The sequence below is a fragment of the Macrotis lagotis genome, chromosome 6 (genome assembly GCF_037893015.1).
Source record: "Macrotis lagotis isolate mMagLag1 chromosome 6, bilby.v1.9.chrom.fasta, whole genome shotgun sequence".
In the NCBI taxonomy this organism is placed as follows: domain Eukaryota; kingdom Metazoa; phylum Chordata; class Mammalia; order Peramelemorphia; family Peramelidae; genus Macrotis; species Macrotis lagotis.
The window spans coordinates 95,088,527-95,099,975 of record NC_133663.1 but is presented as its reverse complement, the minus strand read 5'-3'; the positions used below and the strand labels follow the sequence as shown (position 1 = coordinate 95,099,975).

General features: G+C 31.0%; 1 protein-coding gene across 7 annotated transcripts in view; it reads left to right on the top strand.

Annotated features, from left to right (window-relative positions):
* Positions 1-11,449, top strand: part of DGKH (diacylglycerol kinase eta) — a 308,050-nt gene that overhangs the window by 234,272 nt on the left and 62,329 nt on the right. For all 7 annotated transcript variants that reach the window (XM_074191736.1, XM_074191737.1, XM_074191735.1 and 4 more), the window contains 4 exons: positions 1,333-1,495; positions 7,039-7,147; positions 7,295-7,434; positions 10,675-10,762. In XM_074191736.1, the coding sequence (XP_074047837.1) occupies positions 1,333-1,495; positions 7,039-7,147; positions 7,295-7,434; positions 10,675-10,762 (500 nt within the window). The remainder of the gene's footprint in view (positions 1-1,332; positions 1,496-7,038; positions 7,148-7,294; positions 7,435-10,674; positions 10,763-11,449) is intronic.

The window sequence follows — 11,449 nt, the reverse complement described above, 5'->3', positions numbered from 1 at the left end:
TTCTAAAATTAATTTCTGTTTTCATTTCAATAGGAAAACTGTAAATTATGAATTGATAGAAGCATTAAAGTTCTAGAATTCTGTTGTTTTTCTGTGAAATTTTCACATGCATTATTTGTTACCCCATTCATTTTAATAGCTGAAATATGGTAATTATTGATTATTGCCTGGAAAGAACTATGGAAAAAATCTAATTGCATGATTTTGGGGGTAATTTTTAATTAAATTATGAAGTATTATATAATTTCATCACAATTCTCTTTTAAGAACCACACAACTAGAAGATACTAGAAACTACTTACATTAAAGCTTAAATATGTTAATATGATTTTGCTTTGCTTTGCTTTTTATCCACACCTGTTGTTTCATGAGTATAGCATGCATCTGTTTGAGGAAACTCTCTATTCCAGTAAAGATAATTAATTGCTCTACAATTTATAGTCTCAAAGAGTGGCCTGGGTGGCACTGAGAGGTTATAGGGCTTACCTCATCACTTGGCCAGAATGTGTTGAAGGTGGATCATGAATTCAGGACTTCCTAATTCTGAGACTTGCTTTCTACTATGCTGCCAATATGCACATATATCTATATCTCTAGCTATACGTATAGAGATATAATATTTCAACCCTTTCATTATTAGTATAAAACTTTAACCATACCATCATCATCATCATTCTTATTATCTGATATTGACATGATGTTTTATAATTTTAAAATTTATTTCTCCTTTTCAAAGAATATTTAATTTGTATCATATTTACATATATGTAATCTTAAGCCAGAGCTTATCAAAAGTTCTGTTGAGATTAAAGATTTAAAGATTTATAATTATCTTAAAAATGTTATTTAGACAAGAGGTAGAGTTTGAAAGGAGACACAATATTTTATTAAATTAAATATATAGATTAACATGAGCAAAACATAATCTATACATTTTGATAAAAAAAAAAGTGAGTGTTCCTAGAAGAGGCCAATTAGTGTATCTAACAGGTGTTTAAATGACCTCTATACAAAACAGATAGTTAGGAAATGGTACCTCCTACTGATTTTTATCCTTAGTATTTTGAAATATTTTGCTGCCAAACTGAATACAAAAAATTAAATAATATATTTAAGTGTCAACTATATGCGAACCATAACCATTAATCACCTTTTAAAATTGAACTAAGATACAGTTTATGTTTTGGCTTAATTATTTCAAGTATTCAAATAGTAGTTAATTAATATTCAGCTAATAATATTTTTAGGAATTTTAACATTTCTCCTTTCTCTGATTTACTATTATTTAAACAGAAAAGCTATTTACTGATTTTGCTGTATATGTTTTTGCAGGATTTTGGAAAGCAACAGCTCCACCATGTCGTGCTAGCCCTCTTTTGGTATTTGTCAACTCTAAAAGTGGAGATAATCAGGGAGTAAAGTTTCTTCGTCGATTTAAACAGTTGTTAAATCCTGCTCAGGTGTTTGATTTAATAAATGGAGGACCTCACTTGGGGTAATATAATATGCATTATTGAGAAATCTTCTTAAAATAAAGCCTAGTATAAAATATGAAATTTAATTTGCCTCCCTAACTTATACATTTGTCATCATCATTATTGATGCATTTAAAAAAGATACAGATAAATGATTAATTTTTGTTTTAAAGAAAATAATTAAATTTTAGATGTTTTATTAATATTTTGGAAATTTATATTCCTTAATGTAAGGTTTTGAATTTCTCAGTTGTCTAACTCTCAAAGAGTTCCATTGAGCAATTATATGCAGTAATGATTTGTCAGTTTGCTTAACTCTAGGAAACATTAATTTATTTCTAATTATATAAACTGTGCATAGTGTACTATTAAAATTTGCCTTAGAAGGTAATAATACTTAAACAAAAGATTCATTTGAGTATCTTACTCTGCGGTATCAAGGGGAGCCCTATCCTTCCAAAGGCTCAATTAAAAACCAAGTTATGGTAGGTTCTACTATGATGAAAAGACTTAGTTGTCTAGCTAATTATAGAGGGTCTATCTCCTAAGTGATCATAAGCCCATGAAACAAAGAAAATTACAAAATGATCTCTTCTATTTCTGCAGTGAATCATGAATACTTTATTCAAGGTGAACAATGGACATGATAGTCACCAAATAACATCACAAAAAATGAAATAACTGTAGCTTAACAAATAGGAAACAACTATGGATGCAAAAAGTTACTAATGTGAAAGTCCTTTCTGAATTAACTTTCTATATAAATACATTGGTTAGAGTGGAGATCAAAACTAGTGACAAACTAGAAGATAAAATTGAAATTTATCTTGCATTTAAAATTGTTCCAATTCAATCTGTGTAGACAAGTTATTGATGCCCTCAAATGGGAAATGGATAGAGGAACCAAAATCAAGATGCATTATTACCATTTTATCAGACTTGTTAATATAAATGTAAGGCAGTTGATGGGGACATGAGCCATCACCAAGTCTTTAGAGATTTCCTCAGCCAAAAAAGTTGATGTTTTTATCAATTGGACAGCTATGTCAACTAATAATAATGTCAATTTAGAATCTAGATTTATTTCAATATATTATAGAGGAGAATAGGGAAGTTTATGAGCAGTTTTACCTCATAGTACTCCAAGATGTAGTAGAGAGAAAAAAATGAGATCATAGAAAACTTGGGATGAGACCCAATTATGTTAAATCATCCCCAAAACATTTAAGGAGAGCAACCATAAGGAGAAAAAATGGAAAAGAATATTCAAGATTTCTAATTTTTGCCATTAGGATAGTGTAAGTAGCACATTTGAACTGTAATGGATTTCTTCTCAGTATGTCACATGAGAAATAAAATGGACATGAAAGAAAACAAAGATGGGTTGGGTAACTACACCAAAGCAACTGCATATAGAAGGTTTAGACTAAAATAACATGATTTTAAGGACATTGTAGAATCATTTCCCAAGTTACTTGAGAAAGGGAATAATATCAAAAGATTAGAAAAAAATCATACCTGTTCTTATTACTGAAAAAAAAAGTGTAATGGAAAAGAAATCTGTAATCATTGACTCATGTACTTATGTTCTCATCATTATCTAGTCTCAATAAGATTGTTTTACACATATTTCAATACACATATTAAGTATCTGCTGAAGGTGAAACACTATTGAGGCTATCAAGATAAAAAAAAGTGAAGTAGGCCTTGCCCATAGGAATTATGCATTCTATCAGGGACAGCCAGTACAATATACACATAAAAATAAATACAAATTAATGTAAAGACAGAGAGGAAATACTAACAGCTATAGGGTTAAAAAATTCTTCCATTGGAAGAGAGACTGAGCTTGAAATGAAGCTAGAGATTCTCTCGAGAGAATACTTAGTAAAGATAAAAGAAGCAAACATAACTTTTACAAGTGATAGTCTAGAGTAGAATGCATCTTTCAATTCACATATTTGATTAAAATGTAAAAAAGGATACAAAAGTCATTGTTTGTTAAGCTTCAAAAAAGCATATTTGATTTGGTAGGGAAAATTTCACCTTAAAGACTTTCTTCCAAAACCCCCCCCAAAAATATTATTTGGTACTTGTCAGCATTACTCAGTGAATTCCCTAAACAACTGTGCTACTTTTACTTCCTTGAACACTAATTTGACAAAAATATTTATACCCTTTTCTTTCCTTCTAACTCAGATGAATCTTTGCATTGAGGTCACAGAGTGATAGGATCTTGAGGTTAGACCACATAGTTAATCCAATGTATCTCACAAATAGTCATCCAACATTTGTTTGAAGAACTCCAACAGGAGGAACTCTATGGCTTCTTGAAGCAGTCCATTCTACTCTTGGATAACTATAATTGTTAGGAAGTTTTTCTTTATATCATGCCTAAATTTGCTTATTTCCTGTTTACACCCATTCTCAGTCTTGCCTTCACTAAATCATTAGTGATAACCATTCTATTAATTCATTATACTGCTGCCTAGCCTGTGGTCTTCCACTTTTTCTACAAGATTAGCACAAGAGGACTTGTGAAATTCTTTGCTAAAATCTAGGCAAACTATAACTATGTGTCCCTGATCTACCAAACAGGAAATCCTCTTTCTATTGTAACAAACTCTCATCAGAAAATGGCATCAGATGATCCTGGAATGATCTTATTTCTGTGCAGTCATAATGTTCATGTCCTTTTCCTTTCCTTTTCTTTCTTTTTTTGCAAGGCAATGGGGTTAAAGTGGCTTGCCCAAGACCACACAGCTAGGTAATTATTAAGTGTCTGAGGCCAGAGGCTCCTGACTCCAGGGCCTGTGCTCTATCCCCTGCGCCACCTAGCCGCCCCCTCCTTTTCCTTTTTCAACCATTTCAACTATTATTTTTGAGAATTTTGCAGCAGTTAAAAGACATACTGATCTGAAGTCTGCAAACTCCTGTTTTTGTTTTTTTCCAAAAGGAAGAACATATTTTTTTCCTCTAGACCTGCTATACCTCTTAGAATAGCATCTTTTATTTCTTTTCTCTAAATAAATTTCTTTAGTATATGAAAGCTTTTAATTAGGAATCACCTGCATATTATTATATACTTTTTCAATACTTATTACTGCTCATTGCTAATCCTTGCAAAAGATAGAAATGCTTGGGAATTAGAAGTATTTCATACATATGTGTATACACATATGTGTGTGGTTCAATATATATCATATGTTTGTATCTTTATAAATTGTTTAATCACTTTTCAAAGCTTTTTCAAAAATATTTTATTATCTTTTTTTCTCACTTTGAGAAGCAGCATAGTATAGTGGGTAAAAGAGTGAGTCTCAAAGTCAGGAAAACCTAGATGCAGTTCTGCCAGTGACACACACTGACAATTTGACACAGAGCAAATCACTTAATTTGTAAATTCTCTAGGCAATACCCTTAAGATATGTAGTTTCAAAGAAGGCTCCTACCAGTATCACTAAAGGAAATTCCCATCTGGTAATTCTTTCTAATAATGAAAGCACAGGTCAGTCCTTATCACTATTCAATTCATTTAGTAATTTTATAGAATTTTTCTGGCTTAGACTTTACTTTTAAAAACAATATAAATATGATAGTTGTTAGTCACTAAATATCAATTTATTGGCTAATATTCCTCCCTTAAAAGGAAGATAGAGAAAAGGAAGATAAAGAATTTCAAGACATAATCATTAAATCTCATGAGATATTTATGGAGTCAATAATTAAATTTCATTCAAATGTATTTTGATTTCTTTGTGGTTTTTTTAAATCCCCAATTTTGAAAGTAATATTTTCTTATTTCTCAATAAAAGTGTCAATACTTTAGCAAGGTCTAATGATATCACATAATTTTCATAACTCTTTTAGAACTGAATGTGTTTTCTTATTGTTATTGAGTATATCTCCAAAACAAGGTGACTTTTATTATTTCCAAATTAATCTGAACTTATTATTCCATAGAGGCAAGGACAAGCATAATTTTAAAGTAAACTTATTTTTTAAGTGTACCCATAAGCCATTCAGAATCATGTGCTATCTTTGGAAAATATTGTCTTACTACAGCAGCTTGGAATACCTGAGTAATAGATTATTTAGTAATATTCAGTAATCACATTTTTTCAGTGTAATAAAATTTAGTATTCTGTACATTTTGGGCTGACTACTTATTTTGTTAATCTTTATCATTTAATTTTGGTGTTCCTATACCCTAATTTCAGCATAAATTACCTTAAAATGTCTGCTATTATACCAATAGTAACAATACTTGATTTATTATCACCCATGTATTGTAGTTGTATATTTATTTCATTTCTCTGAGATGGTCAAAATAATTCTTCTGTCAACCATCTTTTTTCTGATTATGAACTTAATCTGTTTTATTACTTAAAATGTCAAGCTATCATATGTACATGCACATACATAGTGTCTTCATTAGAAGAAAATATAGAAAACTCAGAAAATAAGTAATGTTATTTGAAATATGAATCAGTACACTCTAGGTACTTCCAGCTTTGCTTAATAGTGATCATGGATTCTACTAATTAACTTAAAGCCCTGAACCCATTGTACTTGAGACTCTTATTAGACTTCTCCAACTGGTCTTATTGCTTCCTGTCCTATTCTAAATAATTCTTTACACAATTTTTGATGACCTGTGCTACTTTGATGACCTCAGTCCTCAATTCAAAAGCTTTGTCTAATTCCCCATTGCCTATTATACAAACTCTTGACTCTCCATTAGCGATTTCCCTAGAAAAGTTTGCTAGTTTAACAACTAGCAAATCATCTATCTGTAGGGTTAAATATACTAGGAATGGAAAAGTGGAATAATGAGAGTAAGAGAAGAATATATTTTTTAAAAAAGGTAAAAAAAGAGAAAAAGAAACAATGTATATGATAGAAAAATAATAAACTAATGCCAGCAATAAATTGCCTTGGGTGGTATTTGATCCCATAAAGGCTGACAAAAACATTTAAACCAGGGGTTCTTAATCTTTTTGTTGGCATGGACCCCTTTGTCAGTCTGCTGAAACCTATGAACTATTTCTCAGAAAAATGTTTATAAATATATGTAAATTATGTATATATTAATGATATATATAGGATTACAAGGAAAATAATTATAATGAATATCAGTTATCATGATATTTTAAAAAAATATAACTAATCTCTAGGTTAAAAACTTGTGGTTTAAAATATATTTTAATAATCAAAATACTATTTCATTTCTGAAATATAAAAATGATATTCCTATCCTTTCTCTTTACATTTTATACTAGTATACTTTTCCTAAATATGATCACTCATTTTTCTTTCTCTCTCCTAATTTCATCTGTCATTTAATTTTTATTTATATTTTCTCCTTCTTTGTTATCTTCTAAGATAAGCATAAGATGCATAAAATGGCAATAGAACTATTCATTTGCTTATCCAGAAAATTATCTGCAATTAATCTGAAATAATTTTGTTTCTACTAATGAAAAATAGTATTCCTAGGAAAAATGTTAGACTTTTTACCGACCTATTTTACTTACTAAAATGAAACAATTTCCCCCTTTAGTTTAAGATTATTTCAGAAGTTTGACAACTTCCGGATTCTTGTGTGTGGAGGAGATGGAAGCGTTGGTTGGGTTTTGTCGGAAATTGATAAACTCAGCTTGCACAAACAGGCAAGTATGTGTGCCTGTCTTTTGCCAATTCTTATCAATTTTCTTTTACTGTGTTAAGCAGTTAAACAAACAGCATCTAGAAAAACGGAATGTTTTCTATTCCTCGGGTCTTTAAATTGAAAGTCTTCCAAATGTGTTTTCTTTCAGTGTCAGTTGGGAGTCTTACCCTTAGGTACTGGAAATGACCTTGCTCGAGTTCTTGGCTGGGGTGGCTCATGTGATGATGATGCCCAGCTACCACAAATATTGGAGAAGTTGGAACGAGCCAGTACAAAAATGCTTGACAGGTAAAGAGGAATGCTTCTTGGTATAAGGTTGAGAAGGGCATTTTCAAAACATATCTTTCCAAGTTTTTGTTTTTGTTTTAAATGAAGAAAATAAAAGAAATCAAATGATAAAAGTTATCTGTTGAACTCATTGCTTTAATTGAAGAAAATCTATGTTAATCTTTGACTTTACTAAACTAGGGTTGCAGCCTTATACTTAAATTGCCCTATAAATCAGGGTTCTTATGATTGTGGGTTGCATGAATACATAGGTTTAAAGCTGAAAACAACCTTAGAGGCCAATGAGTATAACCCTTTCATTTTTTTTAAAATGAGGTAATTGAGGCATAAAAATTTGATTTGGCTACCTGAGTTGGAATTTGAAATAAGGTCTTCCTAACTTCAAGTCTTTTTCATTATACCATGCTAATCTGATAAATTACCTTCCTGAAATTACAAAATTAAGGGTTACAGTCCTCAAGAAATTAAAATCTAGAGAGTGGATATGATATGTGCACAAATTAGTGAAATAAAATTTCTTATAATTATGTGGATCTTTCAGCTTTTCCAATTTATCTCATTTGCTTATAACTCAAAAGTCTACTTTAAGGATTTCAAAGCCCTTTCCTTACAATGACCCTGTAAAGGGAATTGTGCAAATACTATTATTCTCATTTTATCAATAAGGAAACTAATATAGAGAAATTTAGTGACTTACCTGATATCACACACAAATGAAAATACAGTAAACCAGGTGAAATATGATGAGACATAGTAAAGAATCAGACCTTTTGCTTTAGAATAACTTGAGTATTATGAGAGCCTAGGACAGGGGAAGAACTGAAGAAAGTATAAAGTAGCACTCTAAGTTAGATCTTGAAGGTAGAAAATTATGTCATCAAGTAGGAATGAAGAGAAAATCCATTTTGGGCATAACACAACTTCTATAAATTTGTGAAGATTGGCACAGAGATGAATCAGAGAATAGTAAGTGATGCTGTTCCATAGAATTTCTTACATTAAATACTATGAAGTAAGGCAAGAAGCAGTGTATTGGCATCAGATGATAGAGGATTTTTATATGCTAGGCTAAGGAGTTTGATAATTTTGTTTAAAAGACCAATAAGGGGGCAGCTAGGTGGTGCAGTGGATAGAGTACTGGCCTTAGAGTCAGGATTATCTGAGTTCAAATCCAGCCTGAGACACTTAATAATTACCTAGCTGTGGGCCTTGGGCAAGCCACTTAACCCCATTGCCTTGCAAAAACCTAAAAAAAAAAAACCCAATAAGGAGTCACTGAACCATTGTAGAAAATTGTACGTTTCCACACAATCACTTGAGGAGATGATAAGAAGGAGCGATTAGGGGTTAAAATGAGATGAGAGAGAGAGAGAGAGAGAGAGAGAGAGAGAGAGAGAGAGAGAGAGAGAATTTTTTATGGGACAATATTTCATAGAAGTTAAGAGACAATACAACCCAAAAGCATACATGGAATAGATTTTCCTGACTAAAAGTACCATCCAATCTTCTGAGACTGGAGCACAGGAAGAGGGAAGAAGACAGATATTTTTCATTGCAGTTAATTCAATCTCAAGTCATTCAGCAGCTTCCCTCACTAGCTAAATTTAAGGCATTTGTTGAGGTTTCCTTTCCTCTAGTAACCTAAAACTTTAGCAGTTCCATCCCCTACTATCTCTCTTTTTTTCCCTCCTTTTTCATATTGTAATTGTGTTGTTTTATAAAAAAAACTGCACACAGGGACCTTTAAATTTTCTTTTACATTGAAATTTTAGTAAATTCAAACCCTTTCTGCAGCATGCTTTCCATTATATTCAAGCTGTGTTAAATCTTCTTTGATATGTTATGACTTTGCTGTCATTCAGTCTTATGAGCATATTGTTAGTGACACTTGCTTATGGTATATATTCATACTCTTTTATCTTCCTTTCTTCCTATTCTCTGCCATTTTTACCAGGGTAAAGACATGTTGTAAAATATTTTCCCTTTTGACTGGTTTATTGGAGTCTTTAATGTTGTTAATTTGATTGCAGTTATATCTTGTTGCTTCCATTCTGAAAAATGATGATCCAAGGAGGTGGTGGGTGAAAGGATTGGCTATGGATGTCTGTTGGGCTTGGGGATAAAATGGCGAATATATTTAATGAATTTTTAGCCAAGTACCTATTCCTATTACATCTGGTACACTTCACATCTCTCTGGAGAGCACCTTTGTGATCTGAGTAGGTAGTGGGTAACCTCACCAAGTCATAGTCTATTTAAGATCTTGAAGAAGAGGTGGGAAGGAGAAAGTTTTTGATACTAGCCAAGTTTTTGAACATCTGATGGATTGTTTGCCATTCAAAGTCTAGTCTAGAGAAATTCAGGATGCTGATAAGTGGGTGACCACTAGGCAAATATTTTTTTTTAGCCACAACATCTCATTAAGAAAAAGGAATTGTAATCTTCAGTGGGAAAGCAAATACCCAAATCTCTTGTACTAGGAAAAAAATAATCATACCAGAGCTTACCTCTTTTAAGTGTGAATAGAGATATATTAGTTTATTCACTTACTTGACATATGGAATTTAGGATTTATTCTTATCTATATCTCTATATCTCTGTTTCTAGATTCAGTTACAGTAAGCCTTTTCTAATAAGTGTGTTTTGTAGAATTGCTTATTACTCTTCATAGATTGGTAAGATATTTATTTGATATATTATTATATCACTACAGTTATATATTTTAAGTTTTGAAGTTTTTTTTAATAAGAACTTGGTTTATTCTGTGTTCTTCTATTTTCATGATAGCCCAAGTTTTAAATATTTGCCTTCAAACACAATAGGTTTCAGCAACAAAAGATGACTGAAAAAATCTTTATTTTACTTAAATTTTTCATTACAATTTCTGTTTAAGCCCCCCCCCCATATTTTTCTTTAATTAGAATAGGGTTAATTTTCCTCTTAAGAGCAAGACAGTTTAGTAAGAGGAATAATTATTTGGAAGGTAATTGATATAATGCAGATGGCATAAATATACTTAATCTGGAAAAAGAACAATGTTAGGAGGTAGTTTTAATAAATTCTTGTATCTGTCAAGTTACAAAACTCTCAGAATTTCACATCTCCAGACATGAAATTGTTATTACTTTACAATCTTAGAACAACTTAATTATCATTGTCAAATGTATTTATGTTTATGAGAAGATAAATAGTTTTGAGATTTTGAAGTGATTTTTAGAATTCTGCTTTCTTTTTCTTCAGGTGGAGTATAATGACATATGAACTCAAATTGCCAACAAAGCCTTCTATCCTTCCCATCACTCCAGAGGAGGAAAATGAGGAATCTCATGTAAGGCTTAACTCTACAAGTACTTAATAATATTTATCTAGTTACTGAGCATTTTGAAATTATAAATAAAATCAATAAATAATAGGAGATATAAAATGTGTAAGAATTATCAATTGAATTTCAAATAAGAATTTTCCTTGGGAATGTGGTATGGTTTCATTGATTACTTTTCATGTCTTACACCTAAGGAAAAATACATTTATAACTTATAGACTGTTTGATCCGACAGTAAGGAAGCAGCTCAAAGCATTGTTTTTATTCATTTGAAATGTATCAGTCACCAACTTTACATGTAGTAAATTGACTCCTGAAAGGTAGTCAAAAGAAGCATAAGACTTCTGTCCTGTAGAAGTTTATGGACTGGTTAATTATGTCAAACAAAATAGATATGAAAAAAAAAAACTAGACTTCAGTTTTTAATTACTCATTTTTTTCTGCAAAGAATTTATAAAACATAAATTTATGATTAAAAAAGTCCTTTACTCAAAAGAGTCCTTTAAGATAAAACAAGGAATTTTTATTTTAAGATCCTAGATCTGTGTTTTATAAAGAAATTAAAGTTTAGAAAATTGAAGTGACTGAACCCAAGGTTACACAAGTGAGACTATAAACCCAAGGCTCTTAATTAAAAAATTAATCACACTCAATGCTATGTCTTACTGCCTACAATTTCCCAGCAATCATGCA